General features: G+C 40.0%; 1 protein-coding gene across 9 annotated transcripts in view; it reads right to left on the bottom strand.

The window, feature by feature from the left end:
* golga3 (golgin A3) overlaps window positions 1-24,866 on the bottom strand; it is a 60,715-nt gene that overhangs the window by 10,741 nt on the left and 25,108 nt on the right. For 7 of the 9 annotated variants that reach the window (XM_041202178.1, XM_041202176.1, XM_041202175.1 and 4 more), the window contains 17 exons: window positions 21,644-21,756; window positions 20,267-20,946; window positions 18,470-18,581; window positions 16,046-16,352; window positions 14,755-14,957; window positions 14,252-14,389; window positions 13,241-13,402; window positions 11,526-11,894; window positions 10,596-10,673; window positions 10,166-10,429; window positions 9,944-10,038; window positions 8,910-9,126; window positions 6,249-6,392; window positions 3,698-3,895; window positions 2,608-2,724; window positions 1,635-1,774; window positions 470-602 (listed from right to left, as the gene is read on the bottom strand). In XM_041202178.1, coding sequence (XP_041058112.1) covers window positions 470-602; window positions 1,635-1,774; window positions 2,608-2,724; window positions 3,698-3,895; window positions 6,249-6,392; window positions 8,910-9,126; window positions 9,944-10,038; window positions 10,166-10,429; window positions 10,596-10,673; window positions 11,526-11,894; window positions 13,241-13,402; window positions 14,252-14,389; window positions 14,755-14,957; window positions 16,046-16,352; window positions 18,470-18,581; window positions 20,267-20,946; window positions 21,644-21,756 — 3,470 coding nt within the window. Of the gene's footprint in view, window positions 1-469; window positions 603-1,634; window positions 1,775-2,607; window positions 2,725-3,697; window positions 3,911-4,939; window positions 5,117-6,248; window positions 6,393-8,909; window positions 9,127-9,943; window positions 10,039-10,165; window positions 10,430-10,595; window positions 10,674-11,525; window positions 11,895-13,240; window positions 13,403-14,251; window positions 14,390-14,754; window positions 14,958-16,045; window positions 16,353-18,469; window positions 18,582-20,266; window positions 20,947-21,643; window positions 21,757-24,866 lie in introns of those variants that run through there. The other 2 variants (XR_005944722.1, XM_041202182.1) reach the window with 2 other exon arrangements.

The raw sequence follows: 24,866 nt of genomic DNA, 5'->3' as shown, positions 1-24,866 counted from the left end.
AATGCTCACCCCACAACCCAGAGGATCAGTAAAGCTATGCGATACATTCGCTTTGTAATGGTAAGACATGGATAAGGGTACTATCAAGTACCATGTGAGGAAATGGAGGGTTGGGGTGGAGGAGACCCATTTGAAACAACTGACAGGGTCTTGTTATAAATTCTTGCATGAAGAAGAACAGCATTTCTAACAATGCAGCACTACCTTAGTATTGTGTTATAGTGCCACCTAGATATTTGTCGGAACGTGACTTGAACCTACAACCACACACATTCAGGCGGTCGGTTGGAATATTCATGAAAATAGAACCAAGTCATGAGAAGGCAAAGATAGGTAAGTGATGCATAAAACTATTTTCACTCATTGAGGTTTCAAACTTAAATGGTCAAGGCCTATGCTGAAACTGATTGATCAAGATGTGCAGGTACCAATGTATATTACATAGATGCAGCCACAAGGCAAGTTGTACCTCCTGGTTTACAGTAGCTGGTTTGTTAAGCTGCTCATCCAGCTGTTTCTGCAACAGTTTAAGCTGAGAGTGAGCTGCAGCCAATTCCTCCTGGAACTGGGCTACTTCCTGAGAGTGTTTCTTATCCTGGGCTCTGCAACAGAACACAATAGGAGCAAGGTTAGATAAACCCAATCATAACACAACAGGAATTCCAGGCACCATTAAGAAATCAGATTATTTAAAAAGGTACAGCTTTCATCTAGCTGAAGCTACCTGATGGAACTGAAGACTGTGCAATGCAAAACATGAGCTGGGTTTCCAAAGAAATGGTGTCACATTTTGAGCAACGGTTAAAGAAAGACTGCTGTGGTTTCTTTGACCATTATGAGTCAGGCCATTTCTTATCTTTCAGCTGGGTACATTCATATCTTAATACGAATATTCGTGACTATAGAAGGCAGCAAACTGTTTGATAGTTTAGGAAATATTTAATGATGATTTCCAACTACTTTTTTTCTGTTCCTTCATGTAGTTGAACCATTCTGGCCAAAAGATCCCAGAACTAATTCTGTAGAAACAGGCCATCCTGCTCAAGTCTGCTCATGAGCAAACAGCTCCAAATACATTTACCCATCTAAATCCCACACTTCATCTTTTTCCCTAGTGTAGATAATTAGTGACACTTGCATGATTGTTTTTTAAAAATTAATTCATGGGATGAGGGCTTTGCTGACTGGTCCAGCATTTATTGCCCATCCCTAGTTGCCCTTGAGAAGGTGGTGGTGAGCTGCCTTCATGAACAGCTGCAGTCCAAGTGGTGTAGGTACATACCCACAGTGCCGTCAGGGTTAATATGATCGACTTGAATTCCTATGATTCTATAAAACGTATCAAACCCAATCATTAAACAAGTCCATTAGACATCACTCCAGATAGAATGCTGCACAGGATTAGGGGCTGGGATTTCACAAACTCTAGAATTTAAATCAACCTGGCAATGCTGGCCAATTCTGACTCCACCCACCCTGCCAAAAACTGACCATTGTGTAAGAAGGATTCATGAGGTGGCATGGTGCCAGAGAGGCTAGTTGGCGTTTTAACACTTAGGGTTTCAACATTCCTCGCACAGTGTCATTGCTCAGCTCTGTGATTAGATGTCAGATGTGTATAACAGTTATCTTACTGAAGTTTATCAGCTTCTGCCTGCAGAGCTTCTACAAGCTGTTCTTTGGCGTGCAGCTCTTTCTTCACCTCACTGAGTTCAAGGGCAGCTGCCCTGTAGTGACGACGATTGTGTCCAGCCTCAGCCTTGTTTGCTGAAACCTATAAATAATTTAAGATAAAAATAAAATAGACCTACCATAAAAACATTGCCAAAATAGTGCTTTAATTAGTGAGGTGGAAATATTGCATAATCTCAGCAGATCTCCATTCTCCACCTTCCCCTTTCATCTTGAAGTTCTCTCTGGTTTGTGTACTGTTTAACAAATGCTATCAGCCCTTCAGCATCCCACATCCAGGTCACTATTCTTAGACAGTGAGCATCGACAGCCTTTGAACTATAAAGGGCAACACACCAGAGCATTCTGCTGTCCACATCCATGGTCCACACGTGCATTGCCTGCAGAAATCACTAGACAGCAGTAGGAGCAGGGAACGCTGGCTGATAGTATCCAAATCCTAGTTCATTGTATGCTAAATGCCAATTGTAGCATTTCAAATGCTGACCAGTCTGAGACCCACTTCCTTAGCAGAGAGTCTATGATTCAATCCTACACTGAGCTGTATCTTAACCATTTTTTGATAGAGATGTTGATTAAAGCAACCAGTTTGCTATATTTTGTGATAGTTTTCGATACAATTTACAAGCTAATGTCAGCATATGCAGCAAGGCAGGCAATTTTGTAGTGTACTCATTCATTCAATAGTCTGAATTGCAGTTTAATGGAACTGTTAGAATTTTTCTAAATCTTTTCACATTGACGCCTTTCTTCAGTTTAAATCTGGAATTCCAGAGAATCAGACATTCCTGTGCTCCAAACCTCTACTTTTGGAGTGAAAGTATTAAAACATTAAGATAAAACTGATGAATCGGTTTTCAACTGCTATTAAAGGGTTACTGTTCCTTGAAATGAACACTTAAAGCCACCATTTACCTGCTGTTTCAGTACATTAACATTTCCTTTCTCCTTTTCCAGTGCAATCTGCAAGGCTTGTACCAATTGCTTCATCTGCTGATCCTCCTCTTCCTTTCGTTTTAGGACTGCTTGTACCTGTCCAAAAAAAAATAGTCACTCCATGAAATCTTGCTACCATTGGATGTTACCAAGAGAGACAGTATTCTGTTACTTTTTTCCATTTTGAAGTAGAACATGGATATTAACGAAACAGATTTAATCACAAAGTTGGGGGAAGGGAAAAGGGACTGAATGGTTGTCAAACCGGTTTGTCAAGATCATCACTGATTCTTGACAAGACAGATTTTGGGTTGGCTGCATTAGTAGACTACAACACCATTCGCTGTTGCTTTACTTAGCCCTTGGAGCAACACCAAGCTCGCAATGTGGCACAAACAAACTGCTGGGGCTGCTGAGCATCTGCAATTCTTGATTTGACACGAACAAAAATTGACCAGATTGACCATAACGTGACCATCTGGGTCTTCTAGATTGGGAGTAGTTCTGGAACTGGTTCTCTGCCAGATGGAAAGCAATTTTGCACCATGGACCCCACTTCCAAAAATATGGGAAATAGAGGAAAACACATCAAGTGTTCAAAGGCCCATTTAGAAATAACTAGTTAAAGTGGCATTTTTTTAAGAAAAAAGGGAAGATGAAGGAGCACTGTTACCTCTAACTTCTGTTTGCTGTGTGTGTCAGCCTGTTGCACTGCCATGTCCCTTTAAGATTGACATGCGCCTGCTAATGCATGCATCTTAAAGGGACTTTATTTGTGCACAGCTTGTTTTAAAGGAACATTGGTAAAGAGAGAGAGAATGGAGAAGGTTAGCAAGCAGAAGTGTTTAAAATAAAATTCTAAATATTTTTAGTTCCAGGAGATTAACATTAGAATAAAATTAAGAATAACATTACTAATTGGAGTGTTTCAGTATTTAAGGTCAGGAGCTGATTTTTTTTTACAAAATGCTCACAGTATCTGGAATTCCTTTAATCTGCAGCACTCTTGGGATTCAACAGTAGAAATGACTCCTGATTTTAAAAAAAACCCTCTGATTTGAGCTCATACCTGAAGGTTAAGTTGTACAAGATCTGCTTCTCTCTTTGACAAGGCAGTCTCCAAGATGCTGGTGTGCTGTTTCAGTGCAGCATGGGACTGACTCAGGCCAACAAGCTTCCCTCGTTCATGTTCCAACTCCAAAGTCAGATTTTTATTGGCTTCTTCCAAGCGTCTTATCTTTTTCCTATAACCTCTTGACTCTTGAAGCTAAGTGGGAGAGAACTGAAGCCATCATAGTGAACAGAGGATTTGTGCAAAATAAAATAATAAGCCTTCATACTCATTGTAATTAACCCCACAAAATATATGGAAGAACTTTGGTTACACAAGTAAAATGTAGTCTCAGTACACAAACAGACAATATGAACTGATCCATAGATATTGATTTTGCAATTTCTACTACACTACTAGTGACTGGAACAGTTTCAGATGCAATTCTTCTAATTCTGGCAATTTCACAAACACCTGTATAAAAAGCAGTCTTTACCTTCAATCAGAACTACACCTTCCAACATCCCTCAGAACAGAACACTCCCTCCACCACTGACCAAGTGGCAGCAGTGTGTACCTTCTACAAGATGCACTGCAGCAACTCACCGAGGCCCCTTCAACAGCATCTTCTAAACCCGCGACCTCTATTACCTAGAAGGACTTAGAGCAGCAGGCGGATGAAACATCACCAGCTGCAAGTCTCCTTCCAAGCCGCACACCATCCTAACTTGGAACTATATAACCGTTCCTTCACTGTCGTAGTGTCAAAATCTGGGAACTCCCTCCGTAACAGCATTGTGGGTGTACCTACACCAGAGGACTGCAATAGTTCAATAAGGAGGCTCACCACCACCTTCTCAAGATATTAGGAATGAGCAACAAATGCTGGCCTACCCAGCAACACCTACATACTGCAAACAAATAAAAAATAAAAGAACACCCTGTTTAAATTTTGCAAGAAGAATCACAACAATTCAAGAGAAAAACTACCACAAATGCTTGAACTAGATTGTTTTTAAGGAACAAATGGTTGGAATAGATCCTATCAAAGGATTGATAACAAATACCTTCATTCAAAAACAAATTATTTATGGCAATCCCTTGAAATTAGAGAAATCACAGGGGAAGTGGGGGAGAGGAGGAGCAAAAAAGAGATAGAAAGAGAGAAACAATGGAAACAATTGAAGGCATTTGCAGGTGAACGTAATAGACAGCATCTCATGTACAGCTGTAGATGAACAGGTTTGATTTGCCCCTGACCTTTAACTTTGGTTTTTCCTCTCCTGAGGATGGCAGATTTGTGCTGCGGTAGTTTCACGTGTGTGAGCAGGTGGTACATCATCCAAGACACCGGTTTTGATCCGTGAATCCAAGGTTGAGAGGCAAGATCGGCCATTCACCACCACAGCCAAAGACGACCCTGTCTTTATCTGAAATCTGTACACAAGCACCTTCCAGCTCAATACTGAATGACCCCATTGCCTTGATGACCCTGCTGGTACTTCACTGAAATTTAACTAAACGACAGGGAACAAAACCTAGCAGCTAGCCAACTCTTATGGTGTACACCAACACTGAACTTGGGTTTTCACTGTACAAAGATGCGCATTGAAAATTCTGATGAGGATACAAGTACTTAGTCAATATAAGGCTAGAGTACTAGAATTTTAAAAAAGCAACTTTAAACGAAGGTTAAATACAACAGCTTTGTTTTTTTGCTAAACTCTCTTGCTGTTTATTTTGTAAGAGAAAGCTGACTGAATGCAATCAACACAGTTATGACAACATTCTTCTGGGGTGTGCTAAGCCTTAGTTTGTGCTCTCAAATAGAAAGAAAGTCATAAATGGTCAATTATTGTTCAGTTATGCCAGTAGAAGAAATAAAGCTGAACAAAAAGGACAAATTTACTGCACTTTGAAACTGAACTCAAAGCTTAAAGTATTCCAATTGTGGTAGTAATTTTACAGCTCAGCAACATCGCAACAAATACTTATGTACAACAAATGTTTTATTAGGGCATGTTCAATTTTCAAATAAGAAAATCTCCCTCCGAGGGACAAATTCAATTTCAAATGTATTTTCACAATGCAGGAATATCCTGAAGGCAATTAAAATAATGATGGCTCCAGATATAATACATCTTAAAACCTATTTTCATACAGTGCAACTTCAAAAAGTACTTTGCTGGTTGTAAAGTGCTTTCAGGTGTTCTGAGGTCGTGAAAGGTGCTATATAAATGTAAATTCTCACTTCTTAAATTTTTTTCTTATACAATTTTGTAAAACCCAGTAGCCATCACACCACAAGGAGGAGGAGGGCAGGTAAATGTGGCTTGTAAACAAAGAATGTGGTTTGCCACCATAGTGATTCACCACTTTGGGTCTGAGAAAGAAGAAAATAAAAGAATCCCAGAATTACTCCATTAATATTCACAATACATTATGCTGGGTTAAAGGGAAATTTCTTCACTACCAGCAATCCCAAAGTATAAAGTGCACCGGGATGAAATCAGGTTGGGTTTGACTGATTAGTGTCCACGCGCAGAGCTTGGTTTGGTTTAATTTTTACCTCATCCTCTAGATCCAAAACCTTCTCTCTGTAATCCTCAAGCTCCTGGCTGGTAAGAGAGATGATTGCCTGCAGCTCCTTCTCAAGGGTGGCTTTGCTGTGGTTTACTGCCTGCAGCTCCAGTTGCAAAGCCTGAATCCGTTCCTATTAATATATAAAGGGATAGCAAGATCATTTTTCCAGCCCAGCTCCAAGTAACATTGCCAATATACCCAGTAATGCCAAAAGCCACACTCCATATTTCTGCCAAAACTAACCCAAACTTGGCATCACACTTCTCACTCCAAGCGAAATCCAACACAAGCTGCTTTCATTGTAGACCTTTCGAACAACAAACAGCACTATTTTTTGTTTGAACAGGAGAACTTCATGAAAAGAAACTTCATCCTGTAAACGTCTCCCTGCATTACACACCATCGCCTGCCATAGACGATGGGAAACCTTTGCTCATATTATTCAAGAGTTTGACACAAGAAGGGCCAACTCTGTCAAAGAACCAGAATGATCTGACCTCCAATTTTTACCTCTCTTCAGGGGAAGCATCTGGTTCCATGTTTGCGTCTTATCTGTAGAGTTGACCTGAGATTATATGCTTAACAGTGGGGAACTATGGTTGGAAACCTGCCACCCATCAGTCTGTGGCTCCGTTAAGCTGTACCGTTCTTTGTTACGTATTTCAACCAACTAAACTCCAGGTGCACAAAAGCAAAAAATAAAAAATTGCCTGTGACAAAAATTGGAAATAAAAACAGAAACTGCTGGAAATACTCAGGTCTGGCAGCAGGGGTTGGGAGAGAAACAGAGTTAACGTTTCCGTTGACAATCATCAGTTCTGATAAACATCACCTGAAATGATAACTCTGTTTCTCTTTCCACAGGTGCTGCCAGACCTGCTGAGAGTTTCCAACACTTTCCGTTTTTATTATAAACTCCACAGGAACGTTTTGCCTACAAGCAAACATCGAAACAAGGCAGTTCACTTAGGTTTCCTCAGCTGGAGAAAAATTGTGTCTTATTAATGTAGTCGCTTAAAGACATCTGGTTCTGTATGTTCTTGATCAGATTTCAAATAATAAAATCTCTGTGGCAAGCTGAACTTTTTTTTAAACCAGCAAAACATATAAACAGAATAGAATACTGTTTCTCATTTTATCTTGTTACAGTCCTTTTTCCCTTAGGCTTAGACATACCTGCAAGAGTGCTTTCATTGCCCATCTCTGAGCAGCCTTGAGAAAATGTTGGTGGTTGTTTTGCAACTGAATGGTAATTAAGTCAACTACATAGTGTGCATAAGAGGCATGCATGGGTCAGATCAGGTAAGGGTGGGAGATTCCCTTCCCTATAAGATATCAAACCAGGCAGGTGTTTATAGCAATGTAGCAGTTGCCATGGTCACAAATTCTCTTCCTTTGATAGGATCTCATTCTCAGTCTGTGGCGTGTTCATCTGGAATCACTCAACCCAGAACATTTTCTCGTTAAATGAAATTCAACTTCAGGCCTTATTTTATCTTTGGTACCTTTTGAAGTTATCTTTATTACAACTTTTCATTAAACTACTGCAGTCAACAGCTTGGCATGCCAAGAGGAACATTTTCAGGTTGTGGGGAAACAGCAGAGGAGAGGGACAAATTGGATAGATCTTTCAAAAGAGCCAGCATAGGCATGACGGGTTGAATGGCCTCCTTTCTATGCTGTAAAATTCTTATGAAACTCCTTTTCCATTTGATATTTTTCTGCCTTATTTTGGTTTTGCCTCTGCAAATTCAAGGGCATAAATACATTTGAAAACTACAATTTAAAAAATTAATTTCTTCAAAGTGGACAGTTCTGGCTAGGACAGCATTTATTGCTCATTCCTAAATGCCCTGGAGCTGGTGGTAGGTGAGCCGTCTGCTTGAACTGTTACTGTCCCTGTGGTGTAGGTAAACTGTACAAAAAAAATAGTTTGCAAATGTATTTATGCCCTTGAACTTTGCAGAGGCAAAATAAAATAAGGCAGAAAAACATTAAATGGAAAAGGAGTTTCATAAGAATTTTACAGCATAGAAAGGAGGCCATTCAACCCGTCATGCCTATGCTGGCTCTTTTGAAAGATCTATCCAATTTGTCCCTCTGCCCTGTTGCTTCCCCACAACACTGAAAGTGTTTCTCTTGGCATGCCAAGTTGTTGACTGCAGTTCCAGGGTTTTAGCCCAGTGACAGTGAAGGAACAGTAATATGGTTACATGTCAGGATGGTGAGTGGGTTGAAGGGGAACTTGCAGGTGGTGGTGTGCCCATGCACCTGTTGCTCGTCCTTCTAGATGGTAGAAGTCACAGGTTTGGAAGGTGCTGTCGAAGGAACCTTGGTGAGTTGCTGCACCGCATCTTGTAGATGGTACACACTGCTGCCACTGTGAATTGTGGCGAGCGAGCGAATGCAGAAGGTGCGGGATAGGTGCCAGTCAAGTGGGCTGCTTTGTCCTGGATCCTATCCAGCTTCGAGTGTTGTTGGCGCTGCACTCATCCAGGCAAATAGAGAGTATTCCATCACACTCCTGATGGGCCTTTTGATGGTGGACAGGCTTTGGGAGTGAGGAGGTGGAGCTACTCGCCACAGAATTCCCAGCCTCTGATCTGATCTTATAGCCACAATGAAGAGTTTAGAAACGGTAACATACTTTCAGAACTTTATCATTTCCACCCTCTGTGATCTGATCTTTCAGCTTGCTGAGCTCTGCCTCAGCAGACTCCTTTGCTCCAAGGGCCTCCTGCAGTCGACGGCTCAGGATACCGACAGCACTTTCATAAGCTTTATGTTTGGCTTTCATTTCTTTCTGTGCACTGCTGAGATCACTACCAAGCTTCTTCATTCGGGTCTTTTGTTCAGAGATACCTCTGGAAAAAAATCAAGACAATCAGGAAAATGAAGTTTATTTAGAACCCAAGGATTATTTATATATAGCTCCAAAAGAATAAGGAATGAGGGAAGGCAATAGCTATCAACAGGTCTTTGAAACATCAACACTTAACTGGAGCCATGACAAATTCAATTGTAGGATTCAAAAAAAACAAAAAAGAGTGGGGTAAATACTTGAAGGGAAAGGCTATGCGGAAAGAGAAGGAACACGAGATTAAGACCAGAAAGAGCCAGCACCATCAAGATGGGCCGAATGGCCTCCTTTTGTGTTCTGCCATTCTCTAATTCCATGTTCTGTGAGGTTATATATTTTATGCTAGGTTTCAGGCAGATCCCTTGTAATTACACTGCATATATCTGAAGCCAGCAGTGGAAATGCTGGGTGGAATAACTTGTTTTAAAAAAAAGGTCGAATGACGTCCCATTCTACAACAAAAAAAAAATCTTCCCTTGAACTGTGTATATTCTCATCCAATTGTTATTTGATAAACTTTTACAAAACCTTAGTATTTTTGAAACTATTCTGGGCTGTGACATTATTGCAAAACTTGCAGTGAAAAGTCTAATGAAAGTTTTGTTGATTTTCCTGTTGGTTTGTGTAAAACAATTATGAAAATAAAACATGTCTCAGTAGCCATATGGAAGAGTTGCCAGGCAGTTTAAAAGTAGAAAATGTTAATCATTAATACTTGCCACTGCTGCCTAAACTTTATTTCGGAAATTTCTATGTAATAAAGTACATTCCTTAATTAGCAGGAACTGAAGCAATCAAGTTTAATCAAAAGTTTCCCTCACTTTTTAGCTTCCTCCTGCATCTGCTCCACTTGCTTCTTTAGTTCTTCATTTTCATTAGAGAGTGACACTTGCTGGTTTCTGTCGAACTGCACTGACTATTAGAAAGTATAATAGGACAGATTTAATGATTTGTTGACAAGAGCAATGAAATTAAACAATGCCAACTCAGTGACACTAATGATAGGTTGCTCATGTTTAAGAGTTGTGAGATTGATGGTGTACCTGAAGCTCTGTGCTCAATTCATCACGTTCTTCCTGTGCCAACTGCAGCTGAGTTTCCAGATCAGTCATTTGCTGGTGAACGCGAGAAATCTCTTTCTGTAACTGCACATGTTCATTCTGCGCTGATTTTTTGTCAGTTTGGAACACAACCACATCTTGTTTCAGCTCTTTCACCTCTGACTCCAGCTTTTTCTTTGTTGCCTTCAACTCATTTATTAGTTGATCCTTTGAATTTGCATCACGTCGATATGCCTCCACCATCACCTGAAGGATGATGCCAATAACAGCACAATCAACTTGAGAACATCAGCACTCTATTCCACTAATACCATTCCTCTGATTACCATCATTAGTCCAATGTATGGAAATAAATAAACACTGCAAACTACAAGTGGCTGGACTACAAGCTACAAATCTCAGGAACATATACCTTCTGTTGAACAAGCTGTTCTTTCAGTTTCTGGGTCTGTTTCTTAAAGCTGGTATTCTCCTGTTGCATATTTTCTACCTATAAAAAGGCAAATAAATTGCTGTAAAAATATTAACACTGAATAGTAATACAAATTTCAGAGTAATAATTGCATGATGCATTTTACAACAATCCTCAAAGGTTTTTTTTTGTGGTTCTCCCAAAACAAATCCTTATGATAAAGACATTTCCTGCCTAAACGTATTCCTCATTTTATATGCTCCTATGAGTGTACTGTTTTTTGATATCTGTTTTAATCTGTCTATAGAGCCTGTGTTGTAAATACCCGAATTCATCCAAAAACACAGATTACTGGCTAGTTAAATAGAATTATTTTCCTTAAAGCTTTTTTTGTGCTCAAGTTGAGGGGTGTTATTGTTGAGAAATGAAACTCATCCCATCTCAGGCACATAAGTTTGGCAATACCCAAGAGAGGTGGCAAGTTAAGCTCCTTTACCCTTCCCCCTTGACTGCATCAGTATGATATATGATTTATGATCTTTGATATGCTTTCCAATTCCTACACTAGTCATCCTGAGGACTCTGATACAATTTTCTTTATTCTTTCATGGGATGTGGGCGTCACTGGCAAGGCCAGCATTTGTTGCCCATCCCTAATTGCCCTGGAACTGAGTGGCTTGCCACGCCATTTCAGAAGGCAGCTAAGAATCACAATACTGTTCATTTTATTTTCCCAAGTTCTATCTTCAGCCCCCTCAAAGTAGCCCACAACTGAAGATATGATCTGACTATGCATCAGTCGGAGATTTACTCTTATTGGTCACAACATGCCTCGTACTGAATATTCTTTTTAAATTTCAAAAAAGGCTAATGAAATTTTCCTTAATGTTTCAAACATGGTGTATTGCAATGAAGTTAAATTCCAATTACCTGCCCAGTCTTAACAGCAACTTCTTGCCGAAGCTGTTCTAGGATTTCAGAAACCATCTCAGTGTCCTCCTCAAGCTTTTTAGTTCCTTCCTCCAGTAGAACCTTATCTGTCTTTCCAGCTTGCAGTGCTACCTCCAGGACAATCTTCTCATTCTGCAAGAATTGGATTGCTTCATCTTTGGCATTTGCTTCAGTTTGGACCTCTGTTAGATGGGCCTCCAGCTCATCGTAACGTGCCTGCAGCTCATTCAAGGATTGATCCTTGGTGTGCAAGGACTCCTGGGAGACAGTCAGCTGCTTCAGCAGCTCTAATTGCTCCTGTTCCAAAGCTTGTAATTGGAGTTCTCGCTGATGCAAGGTTAACCTAGCCTGAAGAGGAGACATTTTCAAAACATTCATAAGCTAGAATCACAAATACAATCAACTTTAATAGTAGTCATTCATGACAAAATTACAATTAAGCAATATCAGAAGGCGAGACAAAGGAACACAACTTCACAATCAGGAAAAGAATTGACAAAGGCATTCACAATCATCAACACGTAGACTGTATTGCCAGGGAATGCTGTGGAGACAAAATCCTTGTAATCTTTCAGAAACAGATGGATAAGGTAATGGAAGATTTGCTGATTCTCTGTAAATTTGCACTAGTATGGGCTTAATAAGTACCTCATATGTGTATGTGTTGAGAGAAGAGCAGACTTAGTGGCCATAATATGACATTTACAATCCTGGTGCACACTCTAGGGCTGACACAGTACTGAAGGAGTCCTGCATTGTTGGAGGTGCTGTCTTTCAGTGGAGACATTAAAACTTAGGCCTGGTCTGCCTGTTCAAACATCTTGTGGGTGTAATAGATTCCATGGTACTACTCAAAGGAGAAACAAAGAATTCTTCTGATATCTTGTCCCAACATTCTTCCCTCAGCCAAAACCACCAGTAAGTTACTGAATCATCCATTCATCTGCTGTTGTCAGACCATGCTGTGAGCAAATGCCTACATTTCCATAAAACCATAACACAAAAAGTAACAAACTTGGTGGTGGAACATTTTATAATGTTCAGAGGATCCAGTAACAAAGTTTTTAAATAAATTAAAGTTGCTTACTTGTTAAAAATCTTTATACAACAGATTTCCTCAACTCCTTTGTTCTCATCTCACTCTACATAGGGAGTCAAGGGTTAAGGGGGTGGCAGCAGGCAAGAAAGTGAAATTAGCACTGCAATCAGATTGGCCATGATCTTATTAAATGGTGGAGCAGACTCGAAGGGTAAAATGGCCTACTCCTGATCCTATTTTTATGTATGTCATCAGCTGGCAATACCAATAACATATGAAGATCATGGGTTCCTCAACTATTGCAATGGGCCGAATGGCCTCCTTCTGCACTGTAACAATTCTGTGATGCTGTGATATGCAGTTGGTTAAATAGGCAGCATACAACAAAAATGCATTTGTTGGACTTGGTGTAAAGTTCACCTTTGGTTGAAAATGTTTGCCGATTCTTTTTCACTCTCTACGTCTACAACTCTTTCAACAGAGCCAGTCAGCATTGAACAGTCAACCAGTTGACATCCTCATGCAGGGAAACCAATAGAAATACTTGGCCTAGTAGCCAGAGGGCATGGTTTGAGGCTCCTTTTGAATTCCAAACAGCACATTTGAAAGGTTTTCAAAACTAAACAACCATTTCTATAAAGATAGTGCCAGTTACCTCCTCAAGCTGTCTCTCCAGTGCTGTAGCTGAATTAGCCAGTTTTTGAAGATGCTCACGCTCTTCCTCAAACTCTTCAAGTTTCCGTGATAAATCATCTTCGACCATCACCTTAGCCTCTTGGATCTGTTGGAAAGCTTTTTCTTGATCCAACATATCAACCTGTTGTGAAAAAGGTCATCTTCAAATATGAAAATATTGCATAGTTTGTGGACTGACTAGGTTGTGTTTGGCATGGAAGTGTTTTGTTAATAGAGATTCAAGTACGATCATTCAGTAGCAGTTATGTTGAAGTGATTAAGACCAGATTCCTTCAAACCACATCGTCCTCTACATCAAAGAAAGCAGAATAGTTTCTACAATCCATTCTCCAGCACTACTAATGCATGACAGGCTGGCTAAAGTCCCTGGTTTTGGGGTGATGTATCCCGCTTAATGTAGCTTTTAACAGATCAACCACCAAAGGCTATTACTAATGCATTTGATATATGTGCAGTGACTAAATTTCAAACTGTAATGAAGCACACATTAAGAAAATATAAAATAATTTTTAAAAGTGATAAATATAGCCTCATTCTTCTTCAGGGAGACACATCAAAGTGTCAACAGTGTACACAGACTCAGTCAATCTACCTTCTCTCCACTATCAGCTGGTGGGTTGGAAATGATAGTGATCAATAGCATGGGACCACTATAGAGCATTCCCTTCATTACTTGACAAACAGGGTTAGGCTAAAGGCTTTTAAACAGGTTGTACATTTTAAACAGATCAGATAGAGATGGTAGGATTACAACACTATTCTACTGTCAACATTAACAGATATGCTGCTGTTCTAACATGCTACTTCTTTCAGAGCAGAAAGTATTAAGACTTTTTAGAACTAATGCACTTTGTTAAAAAAAACAGGTAGATCAGAATCAAAACTGAACTTTAAGATTATACTCTCATGCAAGTAACTGCCATTCGTCACAACAATTTAGGACAGTTAATGGATTGTGGTTAATTTTCACCTCAATATTTTGGAGATGCACCGCAATGCGCTCTTTTTCCTTGATGGATCTCTGCTGTGTGTCTGTAAGTTGTTGAGACAGAGACACATTCTCAATCTTCAGGTGCTCTAGCATTGCTGCCTGGGCCATATGACCAGCCTGTGAATAAAACAAAACCATATCCAATTATTCTGAAACATTATAACTGCAGTACCACTAAGCTGAGAATGAAACAGTAGTTTTAAGTGTACTGTATATGACCCTTTACTTGTTTTCACTACAAGCTGTAGCTTACCTCTGAAAACATCTCAGAGTCATTGTAACTAAGTTCTGTACACATTTATAGATGGTCCAAGATAAAACAATGGTAGCCACATGTTGTACAATTTAAACTGATCCACTTTTTAAAAAAAATATTGAATGTGGATGAACTCCAAACCAAACTTGGAATGCAAAAGGAGCAAAACTGGATAGGTTTAGGCTAAGTGGAACATGGGTTGTAAAAATCTATCATGGTACCTTACCTGCACGTTTGCCATTTCACTCTGTAACCGAACTCTTGCTTCTTGTGCCAGTGTCAGTTGCTGCTGGTACCACTGCCTGACCTGTTGCAGAGAAGTTATTTCAGAATGGGATGCCTTGAGCTGGCTTGTCAGAGTGGCACGGTCCAACTGTACCTGCTGAAGCTGGCTCTGTAGCACTGTCATTTGTTGTTGAATAGCATGAACTGGAAAAAAAAATATTAAAAACATTTTGGAATAACAATCTGTAGGTTTAGTTCCTACAATTTATGAATGCGTTTTCTTCAAAACAAGGTGCAGGAAGATGTAATTGGGCTAGACAAGTACAAACAAAATTACTACATCTTTCATGGTCAACTGATATGATGAGTAAGTAACTTGCTGCAGCCCAAACACTCATCATTTGTGAGACTTTCAAAATCTCACATGTCCGATGTGAAGGATGTCATTACATGTTATTCAAAAGGAACAATTATGTCTAAAAAGCAACACTAATCAAACAAACGCATTGTGTGGAGTTAAGAACAAATACATAACTAGTTAAGAAATTATATCTTAGCAATTCTAAAAGACCAGTTTCCTTGTGAAAATTACAAAAATATTTACAATGTAAATATAAAACGTGCAAAATTAAAATATTCAATCTTCAAATCAGCTAAGGCTCAACAGATCATTACAAAGCCAAATAACTCAAAATAACAGTTAAAACTAGCTGCAGAATTCAACAGAATCCCAGGAAGCATTCTCAATGAGTTTGCATTATCAGCCACATAGAGAATTTCACTATACTATGAAGTCATTATACATAAAACAATTCCATTTGACTATTCATTCTGTCTCCTCACATCAGACCAAGTCAATTAAAAATACTACAACTAGAAACTTGCATTTCTATGGTGCCTTTAAAGTAGCAAAAATCTAGGCTCTTCACAGCTGGGGAATCAGTACCCCCGAGTTACCTAAGAGGTCTGATCGCCCATCAATGCTGAATTAATTATTCCAATAGTTTGGAGCAATACAATGGCTCCACTGCCCCTGAGCAGAAGGGGGGGTGGGGGGAGGCAAATGGGGGTCCATGATAGCTCTACACTCAAAATAGCCCAAGTACACATTAGTTGGGTGCACACAACAAAAAAAAAGCTTGAGCAAGGTAATGGTAACCTGCAAGCATTATTAAAACAGTTTCCTGGCAAGAGTCAGTACATCAGGGAGAGGAGGTGAAGACGACTAAAAATAAAAAGGCTGTAACATGCTTCTACTGAGCACAGATTCAATCACTCCAATAAAGACGTACCTGAATCATCTCTATTAGAGAGTGTCTGCTGCATTTCTGTGACTTTTCGCATCAGTCTCTGGTATTGCTCCTCAGATACCTGAAGGTCATTGTTTAGTGCAGCTAAACTGGCATTTTTAGCCTCGAGATTGGTCTGCAGCTCAGTCATGGCCTGTTCCAGACTGGAACATGTTTGTCGTAAGGTGCTTACTTCAGAGCTTAACATGCTTTGCTTTTGCTCACTGAGCACCTTCTGCTCATCTTGTGCCTGTAGTCGTGCATTTAAAGCTGCTAATTGGGCCTGCAATTCAGTCTTCTCTTTCAAACCCTTAGAAGTTAAAAAGAATGGCAATGATGACCTTTTTCATGTACTAGGAATCATTTATGCTTTTCTCCAATTGTTTTCACATTGATGTCAGAACACCTGAATGAGCATATAAGCTTCCTTTAAAGTAAAATTATTCAAACTCAATTCACATGGACACAAAGAACTTCAAAGTTTCAGGGACTCAAAAAAATCTAAAAACTATATAATTTTGATATCTTGAATTTGTACTTTTCCTGTAGCAGCTAAAAAAAGAGGGAGAAAGTACTTCCAAAAATATTTCCACATTCCCACGAGCAAAGGCTTACAAAAGCTGGATTAAATTAGATAGGCAATGAACATCAAAAACTAAGTCACACTCACCAAGGAACCAGATGCTACCCAGGACATGGTGACTGAGGAGGAAACTCTATCACTAGAAGGGTTCAAAATTGATGAGGTGGTTGTATTGGATAACTGTTGGTACTTAAAACTGACAAGGCACCAGGGCCAGATGAGATGCATCTAAGGATATTGAAAGAAGTGAGAGAATGGAAATTGCAGGAGCACTGGCCGTAATCAGTCTCCCCTAGACTCAGGGGAGGTGGCAGAGAACTGAAGAATTGCAAAAATTATGCCCTTGTTCAAAAAAGACTGTAAGGATAAGCCCAGCAATTACAGATCAGTCAGTTTAACTTCAGTGGTGGGGAAGCTTCTTAACACAATTATTCAGGATAGAATTAATAGTCACAAGGAAAATTGAGAGTTGATTAGGAAGAGCCAGCTTGGATTTCTTAAGGGAAAATCGTGTTTAACTAACTTGGAGTGTTTAGAAGAGGTAACAGAGGGGGGTTGATGAGGGTAATGCTATTGGCGTGGTGTACATGGAACATTTGATAGTCCATATAGTCCGCACAACGGATTTGAGGAAAGTTACAGCTCATGGAGTAGCAACATGGATACAAAATTGGCTGACTAATTAATAGCGAATAATGGTTAATGGATATTTTTCGGACTGGACGGAGGTTTGTAGTGGAGTCCCCCAGGGGTCGGTATTGGGATCCTTGCTTTTCCTGATATATATTAATGATCTAGATCTTGGTGTGCAGGGGACAAATTCAAACTTTGCGGATGATACAAAACTTGGAAGCATTGTAAACTGTGAGGAGGACAGTGTAGAACTTTAAAAGGAAATAGATAAGCTGGTGGAATGGGCAGATAGGTGGCAGATGAAGTTCAATGCAGAGAAATGAGGGGTGATTAATTTTGGTAGGACAAACAGAGGGACAATATAAAATAAGGGGTGCAACTCCAAAGGGTGTGCAGGAGCAGAGGGACCTGGGTGTATACGTGCATAAGTCATTAAAGGTGGCAGGACAGGTGGAGAAAGACTTAAAGCATACAGTATCCTTGGCTTTATTAATAGAGGCACAGAGTACAAGGGCAAGAAGGTTATGCTGAACTTGTATAGGACAGTAGTTAGACCTCAACTGGAGTAGTGCGCGCAGTTCTGGCCACCACATTTTAAGGAGGATATGAACACATTGGAGAAAGTGCAGAAGAGGTTTACAAAAATGGTTCCAGGGATGAGAAACTTCAGTTATGAAGATAGATTGGAGCAGTTGGGATTGTTCTCCTTGGAGAGGGGGATGCTAAGAGGAGGTTTGATAGAGGGGTTCAAAATCATGAGGGTGCTGGCCAGAGTAGATAGGAAGAAACTGTTCCTGCTTGGATAAGGATCGAGAACAAGAGGGCACGGATTTAAAGTAATTTGCAAAAGAAGCAAATGTGATATGAGAAAAAACTTATTCACACAGTCAGAGGTTCAGGTCTGGAATGCACTGCCTGGAAGTGTGATGGAGGAAGGTTCAACTGAGGCATTTAAGAGGACATTAGATTGTTATTTAAATAGAAACAATGTGCAGGGTAATGAGGAAAAGGCAGGAGGAATGGCACCAAGTCATAATGCTCAGAGAGCTGGTGCAGACACGATGGGCCAAACGGCCTAGTTCTGCACCATAATAATTCTGTGATTCTGTGAAGTCTTCTACATTTCTGTATTATTTACAGTCGTGTTAAATGTAAGGTCAATTGTTCCCCCCTGTGCTAAGCACAGGTCAATGAAAGAAAAATATTTTCACCTCATTAGCTTCAGAAGACAGAGCTTCCAATTGTCCCTCAAGTCGCATTTTTTCTTTAAGAATTTGCATTAGGTCATCATGGGATTCCGCCACAGAGCTTTCCATGGAAACACTGCACAATGAAATTACAACACAGCTGACCTGAACATACCATAAACAACATAGTCAACGTTAAACAGAAAACAATTCCAGCAGCCCATTAGATTTGGAATTCATGTGTAATCCCCAAACTCTGTACTTATATGTGCTAAATTGATGCATATGCTTCACTAATGAAACTCAAAACTTCTGCTTAGGGTTGTTCACAAAGCAATAACGAATATACCATGAAACCCGAACTGATCACTATGCAAATCTAGCCATTTGTGCAATCAGCAACATCCATTATAGCTTTATTTCCCAAAGCTTTTTTATATTCATTCACAGCTTGTGGGCATTGCTATCTAATTGCCCTCACTAAGGTGGTGTCATCACCAGCTGAGTGGCTTGCTAGGCCATTTCAGACAGCAGTTAATAATAGTCAATAGTCTAGAATCACATATAGGCCAAACCAGGTAACGACGACAGATTTCCTTCCCTAAAGGATTAAGTGAACCAGTTGGGCTTTTATGACAATCTAGTAGTTTTGTGGTCACTATCAACGATACTGGCTTTTTAATCTGGATTTTATTTAATTCCTTAACTGCAATGGTCAGATCTGAATCCATGTCTCTTGATCATTAGTCCAGGTCTTTGGATTACTAGACCACCATGCTACTATTCTTTTTACTATTAGTCTAACGGACATCAAATTAATAAAGTAACAGAATCAATGCACTAATTTCTTTACATGGCTTTCCTTAGTCTTTGAATGGAGAATCCTTTTATAATAGGGAAAGGAGGCCATGACGTCAGTAAGGAGATTCACACTTGAATGAAGTCCTTTTGCGGCTTCGACAATGCCAGGATGAGCATAAGTTCATTAGGGTTTTCTTCGCAGTAGGAATTACGATAGGATGGGACATAGAATCCTTACACAGTGCCTTGCAACCCCACAAGCTTGAATGATATTGCCCAGTTAGTTTGAAGTTTTAACTTAAGAGTTGGGAGCAGAATTCAGTTTCTGGTGTAGTTTTTTTTAAAACTTGCATCTGTTGCAGATGAAACAACTACAGAATAGAAAATGCCGTAAGCAGAAAACATTATTAGGATCATTCCTGTAGAATAACCCAATCCAGCAAAGGATGCAGGTGACTTGAGGCCTCCCTGTTTCCTCACATGACAATTTGAGCTGCAACCCACTTTTCTATAAATATTTTTTAACAACTGGATTGATAATTCCAGAAGGATTCAAACACCAACAGAACAGTTTTCTGCTTTATCACAGCAACTCCTATTTATATATAGTGCCGTTAATGTAAGGTGCTTCAGAGGCATTATGAAACAAAATTCACCATCAAGCCATAAGGCATTTTAAGGCCAGATGTCCAAATGTTTGGCCAAAAAATTAGATTTTAAGGCACGTTGCAAAAGATATGAGAGAGGTAGAGTTGGGGATGTTTAGGGAAGGAATTCCAGAACTTAGGGTCAAGGCAGCAGAAGGCATGGCTGCCAATGGTAGGACAATTAAGAATCAGGGATTCTCAAGAGGCCAGAATAAGAGGAGTGCACATCCATACAAAATAGAACACAGCACCGGCTCCACAATTACTGGAGGGTGGGCAGCTTAGCAACAATCAAGAACGACTTTTCAAGTTTTGTATTTCCTTGGAACAGCTCCTGTGTAAGGCTATTTAATCATATCAGTGGCACAGTTACCTGCTGGAAATGCTGTCTCTCCGGCTCTGCACTGCTCCATTCACTTCCTGCTGCTCACTCTGATGTTCTGCTGCTGCAGCTTGTAACACCTCCCCAATAGAAGGAAACTTCCCCATATCGTTTGATAACATTTCTTGCCCATCAACAGTGTATGTGTTTTTTTGCCTGATGTCCATTGAGGGCATGGTCCCATAAATACCACTTGTAGATATACTGCTGTATGAAGAGCTATCACTTTCATTCTCATCTTGCCTTGTACCCAGCTCATCTATCTCAGAGTTGCTGTCCTCAATGTGCAACGAAACTTCTAATTTATCGCCATTTTCTGACGCGAAGCCTATTTCAGATATAACAGATGTGGATGAACCAGTCCTGTTCTGGAATAATGTTTCCACACTGGAAGATCTTCCAATACTACTCACGGCCTCTGAACTCTCCGTTTTATAATCTGAAAGGGATCGTATTTTGCTGGTCTTGGAGCTCCTTGAAGTCTTTTCATCTTTGGAAACATTTGGCATTCCAAGGCTGCCCACCTTGGGTCCTCGTGGAACGCTGGTCCTCAGGAAAGAGTATTCCGTAGTCAAGGCGAGGGTATTGGCTCTTGGAAGTACTTCTGGGTGGAACATCAACTCTGGGTCCAAAGTACTGGTGAGTCGATTTTTTGATGTTGATTGCTTAGACTGAAAGATAAAAGTAGAAATACCATTCTAAAAATCTGCTCCTCAATAAGACAAGGGTTTGTTGTGAAATACATAAATAAGACTTTTCAGACATTGCTACTCAGTAAAAAAGGAATGTTAAGAGTAATTGCAGTCAGAACAGAAGAAAAATCTAATTTGATTCAGCAATTTCTATGTTCTTAAATCAGCTCCTTCAAGTCTTTTTTCTGTCCCCTCCATCATTAACTTATTGATTTCTTTTGCCCTTACAATGCTTATTACAATTTCCCCCCCTGGATCTGGTTTAGCCCTTTGGCTACAATCCCTATCAACTCCAGATCTCAGATTGAACAATTCACTTGCCTGACTCCAGCATCCACCCTTCCTTCTGCCCCATCATCACTGGCAGGGCCTGCAGCTCCAGCACGACCCTCTGACTTGCTACATTCACCTAGACAGGCAGGTAGGGCCTCGGATTAACGTCTCACCTGACACTTCCAAAAATGCAGCACTGCCTCTGCACTGGAAGTGTCAGCTTCGATTACATGCTCAAATCCTGGAATGGGACTTCAACGCACAATCCTTTAACTTTGATGAGCGCATCACTGAGCCAAGGTGCCACAGGTTAATTACTACAAGTTGTAGTACAACAGAGTAGGAACAAAGATGTGCTGGATCTCGCGCCCCTCTCCTACCTGCTGTATCCAACCACACTTACTCTCTGCTGATGTCTTTGAACTCTGTACTGTTTGAGTTGTTCTTCAAGGCGCCGTTGAGCCTGTGAACGTATCTGTTCTTCATTCTGTTCTTTCAAAGACGGATCCACTGAACCTGATTTCAAAACAAAATCATAAATTCAAGCCATCTACATAACTCTTTTGTTAACTCTACCTATAACATAAATCAGAGAAAATACAATTAAATGATTAAAGAACCGCTCTAACACTGCTCATTTATAAAAATGTCATCAGACAGTTTGCAAACTAATATGCTAAAGCTATAATCATTTTGTCACAAAAGTCTATAAATACTTTCCAATTAATCTTTTCTAGACTTTCATGTTCCCATGGAAACTACAATTTCCTAATCTAGACATGACTACCACTCTTTCACAGAGAATATGTAAAAATACTCCCCTTTACACTTATCAAATTCTCGTTCCCTTCATTATAGTCACCTCTTGATCTTCATCCCATTTCATGTACCAGGCTTTAACCAACTGGCCTGGTCCAAATCCTCTGCCAGTGCCGGTCACCAATAGATCCAACACGCCAATCAAGTTTGACTTGCCATTAGACCTCTTCCCCTTTTCAGTATTTATTCAACTGTCTTCTGAAAGTCATTAATAGATCTGCTTCAGATGCTCTTTCAAATTGTGCATTCCAGATCATTACAACTCGCAGCGTTAAAAACCAAATCCACCTCCCCTTCCCTCTGGTTCTTACACTAATAACTCTTAAATCTGTGTCCTCTGGTTACCTGTCCACCAATCAGTGGAAACAGTTTCTCCTTATTTACTCTATCGAAGCCCTTCATAATTCTGCAAATCTCTATTAGATCTCGCCTCATCACAGAAAAGAAAATCATCCAATTTTATCAGAATCTAAACCTTACCAATATCTCTGGATGCACAATCTGGTCAGGTCTTGTTTTACAAGAGACACCCAACATGGTTTCAACAAAAAGTAATAATTTTCTTTGTCTCTTTATTCCATTAGTGGGGCGGTCGATGAGAGTCAGATGAAATCGAGCAGAGAATCAATGTGGCAGCTCGTTAAATTAACTCTACTGACAATTGTAATGTGGAGAAATTCATTACAACATAAATGGATTGCAAAAAAATTTGTTGGTCATAACTGGATAGCTGCAAACAGATTGGTTATACAGCCCAACAAAAGTTCACCTATCTTAGTTAACAATTTCCTATAGAATTTCATGTTACATAACATCTAACATTGGGAAAATGTTAGAATCTATTATTAAAGATGTTTATTAAAGGGCACTGAGAAAAATTCAAGACAATCAGGCAGACTCAACATGGTTCTGTGAAAGGGAAATCACATTTAACCAATTTATTGGAGTTCGTTGAAGTAGTAACATATACTGTAGATAAAGGAGAACCGGTGGGTGTGCTGTACTTAGATTCCCAGAAGGCTCTTGATAAGGTGCCACGTCAAAGGTTATTGTGGAAAATAAAAGCACATGGTGTAGGGGGTAACATATTGGCATATCTAGCTAACAGAAAACAGGGGGTAGGTATAAATGGGTCTTTTTCTGGTTGGCAGGATGTAACAAGGATCAGTGCTGGGGCCTCAACTTTTTAAAATTTATATAAATGTCGTGGATTGGCTAAATTTCCTGATGACACAAAAGATAGGTAGGAAAGTAAGTTGTGAATAGGACGCAAGGAGGCTACAAAGGGACATTGATGGGTTACGTGAGTGGGCAAAGATCTGGCAAAATGGAGTACAATGTGCATAAATGTGAAACTGCATTTTGGCAGCAAGAATAAAAAAGCATATTATCTAAATGGTGAGAGATTGCAGCGCTCAGATTCAGAGGGATCTGGGTGTCCTAGTGCATGAATCACAAAAGGCTAGTATGCAGGTACAGCCAGTAATTAGGAAAGCAAATAGAATGTCATCGTTTATTGTGAGGGGAATTGAATACATAAGTAGGGAGGTTATACTTCAGTTGTACAGGGCACTGGCAAGACCACATCTGGAATACTGTGTACAGTATTGGTCTCCTTATTTAAGGATGTAAATGAACTAGAAGCAGTTCAGAGAAAGTTTACAAGACTAATACCAGGAATGGGCGGGTTGTCTTGTGAGGAAATGTCGGACAGGGTTGGATTGTATCCACTGCAGTTTAGAAGAGTAAAGAGGTGACTTGATTGAAACCTTTAAGATCCTGTGGGGTCTTGACAGGGCAGATGGTGGAGAGGTTGTTTTGCCTAGTGGCAGAATTCAGAATTAGTGGTCACAGTTTAAAAATAAGGGGTCACTCATTTATGACAGGGATAAGAAGAAATTTTCTCTGAGGGTCGTGAGTCTTTGACACTCTTCCTCAAAGGGCAATGGAAGTGGAGTGTTTGAATATTTTTTAAGACAAAGCTAAGTAGATTCTTGATAAGAGGGTGAAAGGTTATCAGGAGTATGCGGGAATGTGGAGTTGAGGTTACAGCCAGATCAGCCATGATCGTACTGAATGGGGTGCAGGCTTGAGAGGCCGAGTGGCTTACTCCTGCTGCTAAATCATATTTTTGTATCTTTGCATGAATGTTCAAACATATGCATGGCAAAAACCAACTTGGAAAGCAGAAGTTCAAAAAATTCAGGCAGTGGGATGTGGGTGATGCTAGCAAGGCTGCATTTATTGCCTATCCCTAGATTCCTGGGAAAACCATTTGAGGCGGTTAGTTTAGTGGGCCTTCTGCTTTGTAGCAATAGTTCACACGACTGGTAATTTTATCAAGAGACAATCAGATCTTGTGGGATTGGGGTCACTTGAGAACCAAAATCAGGTAGGGAAAGAGGAGATTATTTTTCCTGAAGGACACTGGTGAACCAGTTAGGTTTCTTTGACAAGCCAATTATTTTTGAGACACTAGCCCACAAATTTATTTCATTAGATTTCACAACTTGCCTAGTAAGATTTGAATTTACAACCTCTGGATTGCCAATCCAGTACCATAACTATCACGATTACTGTAGCCCAAGTCCAAGCCACTGTGGAAAGCTTTCTAATAACTAGCACAAAGTTAGCACATGTGACACATTACTGACTCTTTCAGCTGTAGGTGGTATGGGGCATGGCATCGCCTCAAAGTTAAAAGTTACAAGACAATAAAAAAGCAAATAGAGATTCCAGTGAGGGCAAGTTGACTCCCTGGATAGCCTAGCAGGAACAATAATGCAAGACCAAACTATAGGGATCAG

This window comes from Carcharodon carcharias, chromosome 13 (assembly GCF_017639515.1).
Source record: "Carcharodon carcharias isolate sCarCar2 chromosome 13, sCarCar2.pri, whole genome shotgun sequence".
Taxonomy (NCBI): Eukaryota; Metazoa; Chordata; class Chondrichthyes; order Lamniformes; family Lamnidae; genus Carcharodon; species Carcharodon carcharias.
The sequence above is the reverse complement of the archived record's forward strand: the minus strand, read 5'-3'. Positions and strand labels throughout refer to the sequence as shown.